Source organism: Taurulus bubalis, assembly GCF_910589615.1.
Source record: "Taurulus bubalis genome assembly, chromosome: 14".
Classification (NCBI taxonomy): domain Eukaryota; kingdom Metazoa; phylum Chordata; class Actinopteri; order Perciformes; family Cottidae; genus Taurulus; species Taurulus bubalis.
Window position 1 is genome coordinate 10,794,088 of NC_136602.1, and position 21,735 is coordinate 10,815,822.

Genomic DNA, 21,735 nt, shown 5'->3' on the forward strand with positions numbered 1-21,735 from the left:
AGTTCTTGTGTTCACAGCGGAGAAAGGGCTCATGTATAAATAAAGCTGACCCATTCAGGATGTTGACGAGACGTATGACAAGCTCTTCCCTTTGTGAGGGTCAAAGAGAGAAAACCTACTGATGGATAAGAGGCCTCATACTTTTGCTGTTGTTGTAAAAGCTTTAGAATGATGTGAATAATTAAATTAATGTTTCATGTCTGTGAAATGGATCTCAAGTGATTTCCATCTATGATTATCAGTTGCTCAAAGTGGACCAAACAACCTGTGCCTCATGCTGCTCTGTCATTCAGAGAATACATACTAGTTTCTAGGTCTGACCAGGCATCCGGGTCCATGACTACACCTAGTAGAGTTGTGTGAGTGGATATGGCAGTCTTCAGTGTATTCTGATTCACAGCATTTTATTTTTCTTTAAACAGGGGTACAGTGCATGTGGGGAAGAGCTGATGAGGTGAAGAGAGCCAAAGGAGGCCACTGTGACGACATCCGTGACCCTGCTGCCTACTTTCTCCCCCCATCACTTCAAGAGGAGACTGGGCTCCCTCTGGGTGCAAGAAACACCATGTGCCAAAACTGGAGAGGACTTGCCACGACCCCATAGACTGCCAACCCTCTTGTGAACTTTCCTGAGTCTGAGGACCCTAATTCTCCACTTTGCCCACTGGCTAAGATGAAGAAGGTAGCAGCATGGTCGGCAGAGGACGTCTCTGACTGGCTGAGCAAAGAGGGGATGCCGGAGTACATAGAAGCCCTCCGTCAGACGGACGGCCCTGCTTTGCTCAGGCTCAAAGAGGCAGATTTCCAGATGCCTCCCATCTCGCTGGTGTCGTCTGATGGCGGGCAGCAGCTGTTGGAGCGACTGGAGACGGTGCGGATAGAGAATCACATCGAGGCTCACAAAAATGGTCATGCAAACGGGCATGCCGGTGGGCTACCTAACGGGACTTGCAAGCCTCAGAGGAATGGCACGTTGGGGATGAAGGCTATGATGGAGATGGTCCACATCCCCATCCCTACAGTAGAAACTATGCGCACCTCTTTCCCTGTCGAGTGGGGCAAGACGGGCATAGCGTTCGCCTATGCGGTGGTGTGCTTTGTTACCACCACCGTCGTCATTTCAGTGGTTCATGAGAGAGTACCACCAAAGGAGCACACCCCACCGCTACCTGATAAATTCTTCGACCTGTTTAACAGGGTAGAGTGGGCCTTCTCCATTTGTGAGATTAACGGCATGCTGCTGGTGGGACTCTGGCTGATACAGTGGATGCTACTCAAGCACAGGTACAGTCTATGTGTATATATTTTTTAAATCATGATTTTAAAATGCAGCAAAGTGAAACTGTCTTATTAATACTTTGTTGTCTGTTTTTCCCAGGTCAATTATAGGGAGGCGATTCTTTTTCATTGTGGGCACACTCTATCTGTACCGGTGTATTACAATGTACATCACCACTCTTCCTGTTCCGGGGATGCACTTCAAATGCTCTCCAAAGGTATTATACACATACGCACATTTATTTCTCTCCCCATTGTAGGTTTGTTGAGCATGAAAGGCTTCTTTCTTACTTACTCTTAATGCTTCAGGCAAAAAACGTGCTGAACGGGCAAATTCAGCAAAAAATGAGATCTCTTTTGTAAGCTGAGAGCCTCTGAGTGCTGCTCTCCACTGACCACTGATTGTAAGATATGTGCATGTCCACTTTTGTGCGAGTCAGAAAAGCTTCGAGGGGTTGCTTCCCTTTTTAATAGGTCCTGTTATTGTAATGTTGCAAATGCTCTACTAGGAAAGCAGTTTAATCTCATTGTATTTAAATCCACTGTGTGCAGCGTTCCTGTTGTGACATCTTTTAAATATTGGGGTTTTCTTCATAAAACAATACCGGTGAGAGTAGATTAGAAAAGCTCTTGGCTTTTAAAATATTTGTAGTGTTCATGAGTGTTCTTATCATGCATGTGCTGCTCAAACTCAAATGACTATTTATCAGTAATAAAGTAACACTGGCTTCATAAAGTAATGCTATTCTTAAATTTGAGTTTAGGCATCTTGCTAAACTTGCTATTGCAGATTTAACTATAAATTGTCAGGGTTGGGGAACTGAGGGTTATGGTCATTGTCATGGTTAAAACCTTTGTAACAATCCATGGCCTCTAGTGTTGAAGTACTGTGTTTACTGTAAATACAACTTTGAGTATTTGGACTTTGTGCTACTTTTCATTAAAAAAACTAAAAACGTATATTTTAGGCAATTAAAGAGAATTTTTTTTGAGTATTTTTTTCACTATTTCAACATGTTCTGAAGTAAAGAATCAGGATACCAGATAGCTCTGTAATGGGATCACTTCTGCAATGTTTGTAGTGAACATGAGAGAACTGGATGTGTGTGGGGAGGAAAAAAAAAAAAGCTCCAGGAAAAAAATTGGCAAATCAGAAGTAAAATGACTTCAAACGCAAGTGATTTAGAGGTGAGATGTGTTATCACAGATGAATCCAGGCTCAATGTCACTCCCCTATGAAACCCCTGCCTGAACTTACTCATTTTGTGCTGCTACTCTCTCTCTCCACTGCATTCTACTTTGACACATTGTATATTTATTTCGCAGCAATGAGTAATAATGTCAGTTTTTATACTTTTGTAACGGCTGGCTTTGTTTCTTTCAGCTTCTCGGAAACTGGGAGGTTCAGATGAGGAGAATAATGAAGATGATTGCTGGTGGGGGCCTATCCATCACGGGTTCCCACACCATGTGTGGAGATTATCTGTATAGTGGCCACACCGTCATGTTAACGCTAACGTACCTCTTCATCAAGGAGTGTAAGTTCTACTGTGTTTAGACCATAGGTTAAGTAAGAACGTACACAAAAGGTTTTTACTTTAAAGCCACATGACGCTCATTTTACCTCCTCGAAGTCTATTTTTATATTTACAAATGTCCAGCAGATCATTTGGCCTTAAAATAGTGCACGCTTCCTTCAGCAAGTCAGTTGAGATGTCAAAAGAATGACGCACTATTCAGAAATGGTAACCTGGCTTTTTAAATCGTAAGCTTTTGAAGTCCAAGAGAAAGCAGATCAGCACTCGCAGCTGTTGATTCAGAAATCGGCATTAAAAGACAAATGTATTCCAACATAATGCTCCATTTCATAACTGATGTTTTAGGTTCACGCGCACTAACGTTTTCAGCATCTGCGTCTTCATGATAAAGCCTGATATTGCTTGGCTTTTGCAACACTTCTCTAAATTGTATCTGGAAATGTAGACATAGGGTAAATGTAGAGGAAATGGTTGCGCAATCCACTTCCACAGCTGTTAACACGTTTTGTATCGTGATAAGACATTGCGCTGTTCTATAACCGCATTTTCTGTTCCTCATCAGGCATTTCGTTTATGTCACGCATTTGGTTTTCACTGCAGAGCCCAGTTGTAGACATTGTGACATTTCTAAACCTTTTAGTTCACATGTCTTTACTCTGCTACATCACATGCTACTCAAATGCTTTTCCACCACAGCAGAGACATCTAGTGGTGAAAAGGAGAACAGTTTGGTTAATGTTTCTTCTGAAGCGCCACAGGCAATGCATTTCCACTAACTAGCTGATGCCTGCTGGCCCTAATGCTCCAATTAGCTGTTAAATATGATTTTCTTGAGTTGATGCTGCTGGGTTCGTCCTGCTCTTGTGTATTAACCCTGATGTTTTTCTTATATTTGATTGGCAGATTCTCCCAAGCGGTTTTGGTGGTATAAGTGGTTTTGCTGGAGCTTGAGCGCTGTTGGGATTTTCTGCATCCTTCTGGCTCATGACCACTACACTGTGGATGTGGTGGTTGCATACTTTATCACTACACGTCTCTTTTGGTGGTACCACACGATGGCCAACCAGCAGGTGAGTGTGACATGCGACATAACTCAGTTGGAATTTGTAATGAAGTAAAAAAAACTAGGTAAAGTGAGTGGGCACAAGGGTTTATGAACTGAAACCTAGGGCACATAGAGTATGCACACAAAGAGGGAACCCAAGTGTGAAAACATGTCCTGTGAGTTCCTGTGGTTGTCAGTCGTATGTGAGTTCCCACTCGTCCACTTCTGTCTGTGTACGGGGAAAAAGTCCATGTGAAAGACTTCAGTGAAGAGAAAGTTCCGCTGACATATTGTGAAAGGACAGCAGACCCTGAATAATGTAAATTATATTGCTTAAAATAAAAATTCACTAGCAAGGACATTTGCATTCGATATTCAAAGACCCCGCTCACAGTATTGTCTTTTTTTTAACGTTTTTTGTTTCAGTCGCTGAAGGAGACGTCACAGAGTAACCTGTTCTCGCGCGTGTGGTGGTACAGACTGTTCCAATATTTTGAGGAGAACGTGAACGGCATGGTCCCTCGCAACTATCAGCTGCCGTTGTCATGGCGATCGTTGCAGTGGAACCGCGGTGTGAAGTACAGCAAACTGGACACCCAGTGACCCCGCCCCTCCCTATCTTGTGAAAGCAAGCAAGGACTATGACTTCCATAAGTGCTGTTTTTACCCATGAAAGATGGCACTGCTAAATGTAGCGCTGCCCTTTCACCGCTAGTAACAGACACACCTGTCCAAATGGGTAGCACTGTGACCCACCTTGTTTCTCTTTTCTTTTCTCTTGTGGTAGTATTGCCAACACAGAGCACTAATTTATATTTGTTTTGTGTGATTTTCCTCGTCGTGGACCACACAACGGTTTATGAAGCATTTCGACAAACTTCTAAAACTCAAAGATTTTTTGGCCACAAGTACTCAAAACTTTTCCCCTATCTGCACAAAACCATAGTTAGTGTCCTCATGTTCTGACAAGATTTTTAGTGCAAATACTGTCAATCATTTGATAACCAAAATGCTATTAGCATTCTTTTCTCTTTTTTTTTTTTATAGCAAATTACTTTTTGTAAACTGACCTTGCTAAAATGAGTCAAAGGTGCAAAACAAATATATAATTTTTTTTTAGTATGTCAAACTTTATTTTTCAAAAGTAAATGATGTCCAACTAAAGATTTTTAGATTTTTACCTTTTTCAAGATGGATAACTGAGAGCATAAGAATCTAATGTGGTATAACATAATTCCAGTGCCTTTCTAGCTTGATTGTAAAACAGTTCAAGTACTATGTGTCTTGTGTCTCTCGGCTGCGGGTGTGACCACGCCGCGGTACGAGGTGGTACTTCGTTAACGGTCTCGTTCCCATGAATGTAAAAACAACAACGCCAGCCTTACGAGAAGATTGGTTTTCACAAAATTAAGTGCAGTGAGTGAAATGTCCCGTTTATTTATTCATGCTTCATGATGTCAGTTTGTGCTTAATTGGATAATGCGGTTTAAAAAAAAGACTTAATTATAATTTTTTTCTGTCTGGAACATTTCAATTTTTTACCATCAGTCTTTAACCAACACCAGCCATGTTCAAAGCCTGATCATCAATGCTAAATTATCTGGTAGTTTAACGTTCCACCATTGCATCATTTGCTAAACATCACTGCCTGATTTGAAATTGGAGAAGACGTATCTAAGGTGCAGAGTGAAGTTATTCTGGACAGGGACATGTCTGTGCATCATTGCGGTGTCTCTCGCGCAGGAGACGACGAGCTCCTCTCTTGTTCCCCACATTGAGTCCCATTTTGAAATCGGATTCATCCTCATTACTGTCTGGTCGTGTAACCTTTGTGGTGATGATGATATCTAGAGGAAAATGTTAAATGTCAACACTCGTGTTGAGTTTAGGGAATCTCAGAGTATTAAAAAAAAAAAGAAGAAATAATAATAACAGAAGCTTCAGATAAAGTTTCTGAGCATGTCAGTAATACATCTGTGTGTGTACTTTGTGTGGTTTGTCGTGCACTAAATCAAGCTGCTACCTTCCAGTTTAAGTGCAACGCCAAAACTAGAAGTAGCAAACACTTAACATGGAACTTGTGTGGGGAAGAAGCTGAAGCGTAACGCAAAGAGCTGGTGACGTATTTGACCACGTGTGTGTGCAGGATATCATTGACTTCCATTAATGTGAAAATGCATCCTTATTGATAATCCTAATAATTTACATGTTGACTTGTTTGTTTGCATTTCTTTGTTTAACTATGACTGAACTGTAAAGAATACATTTTGCACAAGTTCATCTATAGGGAGAGATTTAACATTTTGTGAAACTTTAAATTCAAATTAAACTGATAAGCTTTGATGAAAAGAAACTGCACTAAGCTTTACATTATAAAAATCCCAAATAAATAATACAGATAATGTGATTTAATCTTTTTTTTTAATGTTGTCTAAAGAAGGAAGTGAGAAAATAACATTATTTCCAATTTAGTAAGCCGATACCTTTCAATCCCAACAAGAGTCTTATTGTTTGAGATGAATGACCTGTAGCATTGTCCAATCATTTCACTTTCTCAGATTTTAAGAGCACAGCAGAACTCACAATCAGCCATTTTTTGATTTGAGCTCATGTTTTAAGTAACGGTCCAAACACGGCTCTCGAGCAATGTTTTAGGGGTTTGATGAGGGTGAAAGTTGGAGTTAATGTTTGTCTTCTTGTTTGCCAATAAAGTGTGCTTTATTTTTCAACGTTTGTTATCCTTGTATGTTCCTCTTTAAACTTCTCACCAACGTTGTCCCAATTTGTGTGTATACCAGATATTTGTAAGATATGATAAAGGATTGTACTTGGGACGCTTTTGAATAAAACCTTTTACTAAAATGTATTGTATTTGCCGTCAGTGTCTTTCTTCTCAAATTCATCACAATCTGTTTTTCTTGCAGCAGATTACCTTCTTGTGGCAACTCAATGTGCCAAAAGATGACGTCATGGCATACCCACTAACCACCAGCAGATGGACATATTGAGTTGCATAAATAAGACCGGGTGGCCTCTCCTTAAATGTGTTCTTGCGTCCTGTTTGTGTTTATATGTCTGACATAGTTCCCTCCCTTCAAATGAGTCACCTTTCAAGCTTTAGCCTTGCAACCTCTCCTCCCATCCACCCAAGTGTTTTAAAGTCTGCTGAATAAACACAGACTTAGGCTTTCTAATGCCATTACATTTTTATAGTAATAACTTGAAGCGCCTGAAAATGTGATTAAATGTCTTGGGTTTGAATGATGAATATTCATCACGTGCTGTTAAAGCTATAGGAACAAAGCATGGGCAGGTATTATTTGTAATTTAACTCATCAGGACTGTATGAGTGTATTCTGATAAAAATTGATGAGCATAAAACCCCACATCACATTTTGATTTGGACCCGTACTTGTATAGCGCTTGATTTATGTTGCTAAATCCTGACCAGTGCACAGAAATGTAACTTTGTAAGATAAATTAGCGTCCTGTTAAGAGCGTATATGTTTCCTGGGCCTTTAGACTGCCAAAATGTAAAGTTAACTGCTGACTTTTACCCAATTTATCTCTAGGATGGAAGTTGTTCATGTACTCTTGGAAGTCTAGAGTAAATGTGTTCAAAAAGTTTATCTTGCAAATTATCAAATGACCGATCTGTGCCGATTATTGTGGATTTTCGCCACAGCAGCCTCCAGGGAGACGAGCGATCCAAACAAAAGCTAATTAGATCACGACCTCAGGTGCTGGTAAACTGCAGCAAGGGGGTTTGATGAGTTCTCTGCAGTTGCCTGCTTAAAGAGCAAGAGGTCCTCATAATTCCTTGTACGAAAAAGGATCATGTATCTGGAGCTGGCTCCTTGGCCCGCTGGAAAATTTGCTGGCACCCTGGGGAGACTGAGCTAGCCAGCCAAGCCGAACTCCCACACACTACAACTATACACAAACGATGGAGAGCGAGGAGTGAGTCTGTCCTCTAAACATCTTGTAGTTTCAGCTGCCTTCAATAAATAGGCCGGAGTGATGCTTTAAAGATAGCATGTGGCTGAAAATATTGTAAATATGCAGGTCTGCACTGTGGACAGAAGACAGACCGTGTTTTTAATTACTGTCGGCATGCATTTGATTTTAAAGTTTGGGGTGGTTCATTAATCGTGTGTCCCAACTCAACGCGGTATTATTCAAATCATGTTCGGTAAAGTCATTTATAGCATGAATAATGTGTTACCGTGTTGCTCTGGTGTTGTCCACTCTGCAGCCGCCTGTTTTCCAATCTGGCAAACCCTTAACGCTCTGCTGTCCATCAGTCATTTTCCTAATGAAGAACATTTCTGCTGCCTGGGCATCAATATGTGAAAATATAAACACAATTTTTTCCAGCTACACCACAGCATCATACCCTCCCTCAAGGCCGTGAAGCCAAGAGAAACAGCAGTCTGATTCATGGGTTCACAAGCAGATTCTATTCTATTCTCAGCAGTGCTGCGATCTTTCACCGTAATACCATACTTAGTCTGTGAAGATAATGTTGTTGGAGTGGAGTTTTGTCTATTAATGGATGGCTCGGAAAGTGGGTGGTATGAGAGAGAGAGAGAGAGAGAGAGAGAGAGAGCGAGAGAGAGAGAGAGAGAGAGAAGGATAAGGCTAATAAAACTGCCACGGTGTATACAATCATGTTCTGGACTGTAGTGCTCACCTCCTCCTCGTACTGGTGACAGTTATTGGAATGGATAGAGCGAGATAACAGAGAGAGATACACACACACGTTTACATGCATACAGCCTGTTGATTGCTCGATGTCTTGGGAAGATTAAGACGTTTTCAGTTTGAACATTAATGCCTCCACACGGGTTCAATCATGTATCTCGTGCTGTGAAGTGTTTTTGAGGAGCGTGTGAATGAGAGAACATATCCTCCTCTGATTGATGTCTATAATAGTTGATCAAGTCAGAATAGGCCTTGGTATTGCAATCACTGACTGTTTTGGTCACTCGGGGGCAACGGAAACAAGTTATAAGATGTTTTTTTAGCGGCAATATTGTGAACTTGTCAGCAAACAGTTGCTTAGTTACACATCCAGCAGTAAGACTCCACAACAACATGATCATTCACAGAGTCTTGTCTCTTTGCAACCTAATGATTATAAGTCCAATATTCACTAAACAGTTACGTTTTGTGCCAAACAAATACACATTGAGGTGAAACGATAAAGCTGCATAAAGCCAAGAGGAGCTGCAGATTCAGGTGATAATTATCTGCAGGTTCATTACTACGAGTGACCCCTTTCCCATTGTCAGTTGATACAATGTTATTATAAAATATTGACCGTAGCCAACCTTTTTTTGTTAAAATTCTCATTGCATCCCGACAGCAACAAGTCAAATGCTCTGACAAAAACTGGGCTGAGTCTTTCGATTGGATGATTTCTAAAATCTAAATCGTGCTGGTTTCTCCAATGTTGCTGACCCCAAGCTTTAAGTACAACAGCTTAACATTCTCTGTGCTGTCTCGGTTTACTTTGTTGCAAGCACGGATTTGAAGGATTGCAAAAAGGCTGAAATATCAGCAATAAAAAAACGCAAGATACGTTTTTATATCCCTTTTATTGCCAACAGTCTTTGACGTGCGTCGAGGTCAAGAGAGAAACAACACAATCCTTCTCCGACAACAGCACACTTCCATCTCAAGAGAGTTGATATGATCGAAGCACTCCAGACCCAGAATGAATGTGGCTGCTGCCGAAGACGATGATAGTTGTAATGATGATAGTTATTTTCATCACACACATCATGATCAGTGGGATGTAATGCCACCCTCTCCACCATCTCCACCATCAGGGCCCCACACACACATAAGAGACCATGAAATGACCACCCCTCCCCCTCCACTTGCCCGCTAACCACTTAAGTTTATCCTCGCTTCAGAGCTTGTTCATCTCGCCACGCTCTGTCAGTTGGGCCACCTCTCCCTCCGGCCTCTGACCACTTGAAATTGCCTTGCAGTTTCCATCTACCACTAGAGCGGTGACTCAGTAACTGGCATAACGGCCAATATGACAAGGTAATTTTCAGTGGTGGACGTTACCCTCGGGACACGCTGCGCTCTAAGAAGGTCTGAGAAACTCCAGCTCAGACGGTGTAGATGAGTTGGGTAACGCTTTGTGACATTGCTTCTCTCTCCCGTTTCTAATCTTACAGGTTTTGGAGTTCCCATCCGAGAGAGCGACATACAGTGTGATGTAAGAAGTCAAAAGTCCACTCACGCCAACTGAGGGGACTCTCTGTAAATAGTTTCTGTGCCATCTGTCCACAGCGCTCGCCACCAGTTCTGGCACAGCAGACCGAGCAGATATGGACGTCCTCGGTATTCCCACCGCCTTACCTGTGAGGCCCATTTTTAATGCATCATCCTTCATCCAGATCATCCTGATATCTGGCTGCTGAGTAGTTTATTTTTGTTGATGGATTTTGGAAACGGGCCACGTTTCCGAGATGTTCGGATGAGCAGATGGCAGACTGATTATCGTCAGAACCTTGTTGAAAAAGTGGCATTGAGATAGAGACCACTTTATTTCTATATGTGTACTATACTTCTTTTAAGAGTAACTTGACACCAGGATGAAAAGCAGTGTTTGACCGGGTGCTTTGTTACACCCAACACCCTACAGGGATGCAGGGCCCATCACTGCATCAGGTGATCATAATAAACTACATTTTCATATTTTTATGGGATGCTAATTTACTCTTCAAACCTCCTTACAAACAGCTGTGAACACAACATTGACATATTAGAACCTTTATATGAATGTTATTATGTGATTGGTTTAATATTATATTGGTAACCTATTGACACACCCAGCAGATAATGAATCAGCATTCATTGGGAGTTGTGTTTCTGGTCACTTGATTGAATGTATATCCAATATTTACTCTCTTTAAGCTCTGTTTTTGGTCTCCACCAACTACTGAGGGAAATCTTTGGATTTTGAATGGATAAATGCTCCACTATGCTCCCCGGCTAGTCGCTAATTGAGTTAACGTAAATTAGTACACTTTTAAGTCTCGAAATGGCTCTGACGAGAGCGGGCCATAAAACCAAAACAACCAGGTCAAAGATGTTAAAAAGCTCTGTATATCTGAGGGGGACTACACATCTGGGTTCATCAAGTGACCCTTTTACACTCCACACTAGTGTCATAATATCAATACATATTATTATATTAGAGCAGATTTAATGTAGTAAATATAAGAAAATCCATAAATATTTGGGATTAATTGCTGGTTATTGGTAGGCAGAACATTTCTTAAATCCAGGGCATCTTGGGCTTCATTGGTCGGATGCGTGCGTTGCTCCTGGCAGCAGCAGTGTTTGGACTGGTAGTGTTTCCAGCTGTGGAGTCAAGCCCTGTCACCTGAACTGAGACATGAAACGATTGCTACATGGCTCTCAAGGTATTCTGGGAAACTATTGGCTTACTTCTTGCTGGTCATTAGAAAAAAATCCCAACTTCCTGTAAAAGCCCACAATGAAAAATCCAGACCTGAACGGGCATTGAAAGGCCCATCGGCGGGGAGCAAATCAATAGAGAATGATTTTAAAGTAGGGCAGCTGACTGCAACGTTGACTGAAAATCACAAGCCTCCATCCTCCTATTTTGTCCTCCTCTGATTATTCTCAGTGTGTTGGTGAGTAGCTCTGATGATGATTCTTGTCTTCTGGTGCTTCGCATCGAGACCCGCTGTGACGGACTGCTCCACGTGGATTATTATTTACTCAAAAGCCTCAATAAGCCAAGTCATGGTGACTTTTTAGCTCTGGGATGGCATTTGGAAAGAAGAACAAAGCTTTGATCAGCACATGAGGAAACGGGGTCAGCAATAAATTCAGACTATAGAAAGTCTTATGTAACAGTGTTTGTGACTGTTAGTTCCGTAAATTACAGCATGACCAGGGATACAATACTGACCTTATATAGGAAGTGATGAGGCTATTAAAGCCAGAGAGCACAAGTGTCCCTGAGGATTAATCTGGAGCACTATAGAGGTGCTCCAGTATATGATCTGTAGTTCAGTGGAGTTGAAGACATCTCAACCCATCAAATAATCTCAGAGACCACTGTTAATTTGAACATTTTACTCTGAATAAGTAATCTGTGATATTCAAAAGAGACTCTATTCTGATGTGCTGCTCCACTCAGGGGTTTTAAAAACTCAAAAGTAGAGCCGGTAAAAGCAGGTTCAGCCACTGTCTCATCTTTACTGTATTTTTGTATAAGCTGATTCATGTACCTGATCCTCTCAAGTCCACTCTGTTAAGTACTTTCTTTGGCCGTAGGAGCATTACATTTGGCTCCGCAATGAAAAATACAAAAAGGTTTGTGTGATAAATAAACTAGAGATAAACTAGAGATCAGATAAAAATGAAATATAATCGTCTGACATAGCCTCTGAAGCAATGATGCTAGAAAATAGAGAAACACTGCAGCTGGAATATAAATCTATGTGGAAGATAAGTGATGCGGTTAGTCTTGATGAGCGTCACAAGGTCAGAGGTTTTTCCATAATGGAGGCCTGCATGGCTGATTCACTGCAGCACACGCAAACAAAGAGGGATCACGCCTGGAACATGAAGACGAGGAGTGTTTGGCAGCCATGCCTGATTTTTTACCAGATATCTCCAAGCGCTCCTTCAGGCTGAGTCATCCACCAGATTTGTGCGCTCATCCAGAAAACAACATGTTCAGATTTTTTACTGTCTGCTGTAACGCAACATGGGCTCAGATTCACCCAAGCATCTGTGAAGGAAGTCTCTCTATTTCTGTTAATATCTCACATACTATCCGTGAAATCCAAGAAAGAGATGGCCACTCAGCTCGTGCATATTACATTAGCGAGCAGTTGCCTCTGGAGGCCCGTCCGGTTATTCTGGGTGAGCTCCTCTGGCGCCTTGTGATGTCGATTGGAAATGAAGATGGCGTCGCTGGCTACTAGGCAACTGCAGCGAAGCGCAAATCAGGGGATAAGATCTCAATCTCAATCAGTCTAGTCTTTGTTATGCAAATTGGAAAATTCCATTTACACTTAATCCTCAGTGAATCAACTCCGTCTTGAAGGTTTCTGAAATCAGACATTAAAGCCAATCGGAGCATTTAGCTAAAAAAAAGCAACTAATTGTGTCTTTTTTTATCGCTGTCTTTGACTGACTGTTCAACAAGATGACTAAACCCAACATTCAAACTTAAGCAGCCACACTGACTCACACCAATCTGAACGAGACAACAGTAAGAACAAGACAAAGAGAAGAAAGGATCTGCCACTGTGGTTTGGAGATCTCAGCTTGTGGAGGCGACAGAGAGTGGGCATTATGTTTTTTTCTCACGTTTTCCCACCACAGGCTCGGAAGTGACAGCTGAGACAAGACGGCGTGTCTTTCCTTCGCCCACTGTAAGCACTCACAGCCCATGGTGGTCAGTCAAATACATAAATACATAAGCCTTTTGTTTTGAGCGTCAACTGTACCCTCAACATCTCTTCTTTTTATTGTGTATGCGCTTCATAACCTCTTTTCTTGTAACAATGCATAGTGCACTTTATACACTCAGTGAAATACTGTTGTCATATGTTTGTGCCTTATTTTACATATTTTCTTAGACTATTAGCATTTATAGCAATGTTTTTTTTTTAATGTATTTTTACCTTAATTAAGTTTATTGTAATTCTGTGTGTAAGGAGGACCTAGCTAAATAAGCTTTTCATTGTACGGAGTAACTGTCTGTTAACTGTGCATATGACAATACAAATATCTTGAATCTTCGTTTTGTGTTGCTGCACAACTTACAAATACACATTTTAAATTACTCTTCTCTTCAACTCTGATGTTTCTATTTTTTATTATTATTACTGGACAGCATTCACCGACAGGTCCTGTGAGTGCTTTCAGACACTATTTTTACAGCACCTTCCAGTTTGGGTGATGGTAAATGGTTTCACAGTGATGGGGGATTGTTAACCCTGTGCAGTTTGTTGACATGCCGCAGGTAGTGGCCTGTTGAATGTCCAGCTGAGCCAGGAATGTGGAGGCCCTCTAGGTGTAAGGATCAACTCTAGGTGTGCAGACCGAACTAATGCTAATCCTGTCAGTATGTTAACGGTATGTGACACATCCTCACGTCATTGTTTGGGATATTAAAGCACCAGAACAGGCTTCAGAGCAGTCTACACTGCTGGGTCTTTAGGTGACATGTTAGGAAGGGTTTAGTTATGTGACAGCAAGCTAAGCAGCATCTGAGGGCCCCTGGGGGTCTCCTACTGGTTTATTGCTGTGTCCGTCTGACCGCCCGTGTCTATCTTTAGCTACACAGACTTTTCGCGAGTTTGTTGAAGTGAAGGCGTGCTGAGGCACGGTTCTCCCAGCTTGCTGCAGAGGCTTGGCCCATGGGCTCCGCTGTAACTTTACAGTATGTCCTTACACAGGTCGTGCACAGCTAGCTCCGTTTGCTGAGATCCCTGCAGAGAAAGCCATGCGCCGAGGAATACAGAGGTCCAATAGCTGTGATTTTACACTTCTGTGCGCTATAACTGCTAATGTCTTCTGGCTAGCCAGTGGTGGGATGTAATGCAGAACATTTACTCAAGTGCTGCACTTCTACTTAACTATTTTTCCATTTAATTAAATTGAATTTATTTGACTTCTGCTCCACTACAAACCAGAGGGGGGATATTGTACTTTTTACTTCACTGCATTTGTTTAACAGCTATAGTGAAAGTTACTTTGGATAACTTCTAAATGGTAATTAAATACCTATCAATTTGATAGCCTACTGATGCCTTTCCTTGACCTACACAAGTAAACGAGGCCGTCAGCAAGAAGATTGGCTATTTCTAAATAGTTGTTCTTAATACTTGTCCTCTGGGCCACCGGGTTGCTAAAACAAATGAAATCATGCTTCACCAAAAACTCCTTCAAATCCGACTCCACTGGGGCCTCTGGCAGCGCAGCAGACCCAGAGTCGGCTTTGCTCCCGTTTTGACCTTCAGTTGGAGCTCCAGCGGGAGGTGGAGAGCTCATAGACTGTATATCTCTAAAGAAAACCTCAAGTTTTATCAAACTTCATCTAAGCTACATAAAGCATATTTTCCCTTTTCATAGCAGGCCTTCACCTGAGTCTAAATAACGGGCAAAGGTGACTTGTAAAAGCTTTAAAAAGAATCCAATTTTTAAAAAGAATTTCTTTCCCATATAAAAAATATTTCTGCACATTTCTCAGTTCCTTTTGGCACAAACACACTGACCGCATAGTTGTTGTTGTTTTGTTTTCCTGTTGACTTGTTTACCTATATGCTTCAATCTAAACGCACATTTCGGGCTAAAGTTGTTTTGGCCCCCAGTGACCAAAAAATGTGTCTCTGTTGAATGATGTGTTCATTTTCTTATCTCTGTTTCCTGCCCAGGGACTACAGATGTAAATTAGCTGATAGTTAACTCTGGTACACCAAACAAGCTGTATTATTATTATTATTATCATTATTATTATTATTATTATTATTATCCCAATATTATCCATATCATTCTGTATTTACTTGATTAGTGACAGCATTGTCTACAAATCTTGAGAGAAAACATACTGATTTAACAACAAATATATAAATCACATTAGATATGCCAAAACATGTATAACCAGAAGACTATTTGGTTTAATTTAATAAATATACATGTTTCCATTATTTTTAACAGTACCTTTACCATTGATGGATATCAATCAGAAGAGCAGGTTTTTGAATAATTATTAAAATCATCAGACTTTTTGTGGGTAACATAATTCTGTTTATTAACCCCTCACAAGCTAAAGTTAATTATAAAAGGATATATCATATTTATATTGCCACTATATATATATATATATATATATATATATATATATATATATATGTATATATATATATATATATATATCCATGTGTGCTTCATTTACGCTTACTGGAGATTATCGATAACATGTGCTCTACTAAATGGTTGATAAGACCATTATTACAAGTAGAATCAACTCAATGTATTTGAAAATGTTGTGCAGATTTATTCCCTGACCCTCGCAGAAGAGCGCCTGGCAAACAGCCTCCATATGGTATGGTTTACACCGGGGGAGGGTTGTGCTCTCTCATCCCAGCTTCCATTAAACGCATTCCTTGTTAACAGCCTGATAACGGCACGTTAGTAGATCCTATAGCTATGTGACTCATATCTCAGGTGTGTTTACAGCTTGTTAAACAAGGAAAAGAAGCTTCTCTGGAGACAGACTACCTCACTTTGTAACACATGTTGCGAGCTCCAAGAAACAGTCAAAGCAGCTCATCCTCTCAGGCGGTTATTCATCGCAAATGTGTCGCAGGTGACGACCTTGTCAAACATGTGCTTTCACTCACAACAACATGAAGAAAGAGAGGCAGAGATGGAGAGAGAGAGAGAGAGTGAAGCATGTAGGACTATGTGTGCTGCTGAAAGGCCTAAGGTGAGCTAAAGATGTCAACGGGGTCATTTCATTTCACTCAAAACCATCAATTACATTCCACCTCTACTGCTATATCAGTTTGTAGCTTTAGTGCAGCTGCTGCACGGCCAGCTGGGGACGAAAGACGGCTACTTGTTGTCTCGCAGCCTGAGCGATGAGAGGGATTCTCCACAGCTTATGTAATATGTCCCTTTTCATTCAATACATCGCGGGCTTTGTCTGTGACTCAAGATGGGTATTAATTATGTCAGAGATTTCAAACCTGATGCAAAGTGAGATAGACACGCACTAATGACCAAGATGCCTGTGACGAAAATGAATAAATATCCATATTTACACCACAAACAGACACCATTTTGTCTGTAAAATGGGTGATCACCATAATATTGTATTTACAGAGGTCAACTCATCCATCAAATGCCTCAAACACACGCAGTAATCCAGAAAGTACATCACAAGCCTTTTGTCCCTGCTCCTAGATGGTAAAGTGTCAGACAGCTTGGGACAGGCGTGAAAAGAGACACCTCTGTTTCACCCGAGAGTTGTGAGAGGAGCACAAAATACTCCTGTTTCAGAGTGGCACAATATCCATTTTCCCAAGAAAGGTGAGCTGGTTATGGAGCCATCTGGAGTCAGACATGAGAGATAAGACCTGATGAAGATATCCGTCTGGCTGTTGTATGTTTTCATCTGATGTGTCCACACAGCTAACACCTTCAGAGCAATTTACTCGTCACGACTAGAAAATATTTGACAACTTAGAGTGTTACAACAAAGTCAATACAGTATTTTTATTTGCTAAAGCCAATTTATTTTACATTACTAAAACAAATGACATAGAAAAGAAATACTCATTGTCTGCTAGATATTAATATTTCATGGCCCTAAACTTTCAATTGTCATTTTGTTGACAAAAGATGCAACTCTGAGTTCCTCCGTCACAAGGTTGAAGACCCCATCAGAGCACGGTGGCCCTGAGAGCTCAACAGATGCAACTAAAGCAAACACAAACTGACAAAACACGGCAAAAATAAAGGGCACATATTCTTCGATGTGACAACAAATACACAGCATAACAAAATGTAATGCCAATAGACAGACGAGGCTTAGAGAGGGAGTTAGGGTGGTTGGCTGAACAGACTCTTGTTTGGGAGACCACTGTCCATGTCCTGTGCTCAACCAGAAGTGATATCGTTGATTTATTATCCCGCAACTTCCGTAGTTATTTCAAGACCAACCCTGACCTTTTCCCAAACCCAAATAAGTCAAACAAAACAAAGTTGTTTCCTGTGAAGACGAAAGTTAATTTTTAAAAGACTATATGCATGTATACTCAACTATATCTGTCGATCAAGCCAGATGAAATCCACCAGGTCGCCAAACTTCAAGCATGTCTTAAAGACATCAAAACCTGGATGACCTGCAACTTCCTGCTGCTGAACTCGGACAAGACTGAAGTTATTTTACTCGGACGAGAACACCTCAGAAATCAAGTATCTGATGATATGGTTTCTCTGGATGGCATCGCTCTGGCATCTACCACCACCGTAAGGAATCTCGGAATTATTTTTGACCAGGACCTGTCCTTTGGCTCCCACGTGAAACAGATCTCAAAGACCGCCTTTTTTCACCTACGGAACATCTCAAAGATCCGGCACATCCTGTCTCAACGCGATGCAGAAACATTGATCCACGCATTTGTTACCTCAAGACTGGATTACTGTAACTCCGTTTCATCAGGCTGCCCTGGTAAATCCCTTGGATCTCTCCAACTGATCCAGAATGCTGCAGCTCGTGTACTAACGAGGACACGGAAGAGAGATCACATTACTCCTGTACTAGCTGCTCTCCACTGGCTTCCTGTAAGATCGAGAATCATATTTAAAATCCTTCTCCTTACCTACAAAGCCTTAATTGGTGATGCACCATCTTAAGGACCTTATAGTGCCATATTACCCCACGAGAGCATTACGCTCACTGAATGCAGGGTTACTTGTGGTTCCCAGAGTGTTAAAAAGTAGGTTGGGGGCTAGAGCTTTCAGTTATCGGGCTCCTCTTCTGTGGAATCAGCTTCCACTTTCAGTTCGGGGGGCTGGAACGGTCACCTCATTTAAGAGTAGACTTAAGACTTTCCTCTTTGATGGCGCGTATAGTTAGGGCTGTTTCAGGCTTATAGTTAGGGCTGGCTCAGGTTTGCCCTGGTCCAGCCCCTAGATATGCTGCTATAGGCCTAGACTGCTGGGGGACATTTTAGGATACACTGAGCTCCTCCTTTCCTTCTCTTCCTCTTTTTGCTCCTCCTCTCCTCCTCTTCACCTCTTCTTTCTCTCCTTCTGGATAAATGATTGTCTCTTCAATGCATATTACTAACTCTACTTTCTTTTTCCATGGATTCGTGGCTGCCTGGAACCAGGGGGAGGACCCCGGTCCTCCCCCTGGGTACAACCATGGCCCTGCTGATGCAACTGGCCTGGAGCCGTCCTGCCAGCTGCCATGGCCCTGCTTTCTCCTCCCACTGCCCCTGGGATGCCCCTCCTCTCTACCTCCTTCTGCTTAATGGGTCGTGGCTATCTGGATCATGGACCATGCATACTACTCATTATATGAATAATTTCTGTCACATTCATTGAATGTGCTGTAACTCCGTTACGTTATTCATTCTGGCCACATGACATCTATTGCTTCTGTCCATCCGGGGAGAGGGATCATCCTCTGTTGCTCTCCCTCAGGTTTCTTCCACTTTTTTTCCCTGTGAAAGGGTTTTTACTATCTTTTTGGGGGAGTTTTTCCTGATCCGATGTGAGGTCCCGGGACAGGGATGTCATGTGTACAGATTGTAAAGCCCTCCGAGGCAAACTTGTATTTGTGATGTTGGGCTATACAAAATAAACTGAATGTAGCAAGCAAATATTGACACTTGTTGCTGGATATCGGTAAACTCACACTAAATACACAGATAAACAAATTGTGTATATTTGCCAGCGTATGTTTCCAGTTTAAATTAATTTGGAAGCTAGTTCGGCGAACTTCAGCAAATATTTTGCATTATGAACTGAATCATGAAATCAGAATGTTTAACCTAAGATTAAACTTAAAGTTTATGTTTACTGTGTTTTTTTGCTCAATTTGCCCATATCTACTTCTTTGCTGTGTTTTTAGCTTATTGCATTGTCAAATTGGGGATTGCTCATGTTAGAATCAGTGCTTTGAGCTTTCAGGGCCACCGTACAAATGACTGAGGTCATTTACAATGTTTGTCGCCCAGCACACCTGGAAGATGACGGGAATGCAGCATTCCAACCTGTGACTCCTGACCTCCTGTTCGCCTCACAGACACATTTCTTCCCTCTGTCACACCAGAAACAGAGTGTATTCTCACACTCACTGTCATCTTTTCATCACAGGATAGCTTATTTTTTCTAATTAGACTTTTGCTGCTCAAGACATGTCCAGTGCTGAAAGATTTAGTCGATTGACTGATTATTATTGGTAACATTCGTCTGGCCTCTGCCTCTATTTCCTCTCTTTTGTTTGCTTAAGAAACCTCATAAATTACATACAACCATCTAAGCTACATAAATAATCTTACCCTTTTCACAACAAACATAAAAATGATTACATTTCATTTAGCTGACGCTTTTATCCAAAGCGACATGATAATGATGATGAGAAAACATCAAATGTGAAGATTATATATATATTTTTTTTTATTAAATATAATTACATTTTTTACAGTTGGTTGGAAAAACAAGCAATTTAAATATGTGAACTTGACCTCTGGAAAATTGGGCAGTGGAAACAAGCTGTAAACACTGACATATAATATCCTTATAGAGGTGATATGTTGATAAGGAGATTGCAAACATTTGCCTTATTACACATCCAACAAATATGGAGCAACATCAACATTCGCTTGTATTTGTGTTTCTGTCCACCTGATGAATGCAATTCCAGTATCTGCTCTATTTTCATCATTCTCTGAGTCGCAGTCTGTAGAAACAGCTCTGACAGCTGTGGGTTTATAAGCAGTCATATGGTTTCTGTTAATATACAAATATTGATTATATACATTTTAAAGATGGTAAATCTTCTCTTAAATAATCTAGTGGAAGTCAAGTTAGCTTTGACCGAGAATCTTCACAGAGGTTCATTGAGAAATAAATGAATAATGAAAGTAATCGTTGCTTGCAGCCCAGGAAATGGTGACCGGTCAACTATTTGAGTTTGATGATGCTAATACAGGAAAGCAGGAAGTATCGTCATGTCAATTTCCTGAGCTATGGATCCATCTCCGGCGTGAGTAGAGTGATCAATCTGCAGCTGCCGATATGATATCATGTTACAATGTGGGACTACATCGCTGTGATGATATTGCTGCTAAAGTGCAGGATTTGCTTTGTTGTGTTTTACAGGACTGGGGAGGCTCAGAAATAGATTGCCCTCGGGCTGAAGCCTCTCTCCCGTCCTCATCCCAGGATGTCTCTCTCCGTCTTTCGCCTTCTCCCAGCGCTCACATCGCCTCTCCTGGGATGGCAGGCCTAGGCAGGCGGCCAGCTGGTGGTGTCTCACTCCGACGGCAGCAGAGACACAGACAGCACAGTCAGATGTAGTATCAAAGACATCAGGGGCTTAAGTAACAGATACTCCAGAGACACAGCAGCATACCTCTCCTACCGTTTTCACTTACAGTAATCCCGTCTACGGTTTCCATACTGGCATGATCATGTGTGTGTGTGTGTCTGTGTGTGTGTGTGTGTGTGTGTGTGTGTGTGTGTGTGTGTGTGTGTGTGTGTGTGTGTGTGGGGAGGGCGGGGGGGGGTCTGCAGGGATTTTAGCTTTGTGAATGGTTACATAAATCTCGCATGCAAGTGTGTGCGCGTGGGTGATAATGATGTGCAAGCATATGTCTGGGAATACCCAAGATACCGCTCTCTTCTTCTGTGTGTGTGTGTGTGTGTGTGTGTGTGTGTGTGTGTGTGTGTGTGTGTGTGTGTGTGTGTGTGTGTGTGCGTGTGTGAGTGAGTGTATTACAGGAAAACAGTGACTAATGTCTGCCCTCGTCTCTTCCGTAAGCTGATCTGTCCCTGAGGCGAACGAGAGGGCACCGGCTTTTCTCTGCCCAGATGCTTCAGAAGCACAGCAAAGACAAGCACATGGAGCCTTCATTACAGCCCGGCCATACTCAGCAATCATGACCTCAACGACACCTGTGAACGGCCACTCTCGCAACGCAGTCAGAGCATCTATCTCTGGGTGCAGTGGGGTTACCTTGGCGTCCATTACTTAACCCACAACATCCAAGGGAGATGACACATGTTAGTGCTCAGACAACACAAGCTAGAACTGGCAGTGCAGCATTACTCACTCTGTGT

The 21,735-nt window shown here is 41.6% G+C and overlaps 1 protein-coding gene across 1 annotated transcript; it reads left to right on the forward strand.

Annotated features, from left to right (window-relative positions):
* Positions 1–673: 673 nt before the first annotated feature.
* sgms1a (sphingomyelin synthase 1a) lies at positions 674–4,555 on the forward strand (the record flags this gene model as incomplete). The annotated part of the gene is made up of 5 exons (XM_079229764.1): positions 674–1,284; positions 1,379–1,496; positions 2,663–2,816; positions 3,720–3,886; positions 4,288–4,555. The coding sequence occupies 5 exons, from the start codon at positions 674–676 to the stop codon at positions 4,462–4,464; spliced, it is 1,227 nt and encodes a 408-aa protein (XP_079085890.1). The 3' UTR covers positions 4,465–4,555.
* Positions 4,556–21,735: the final 17,180 nt, after the last annotated feature.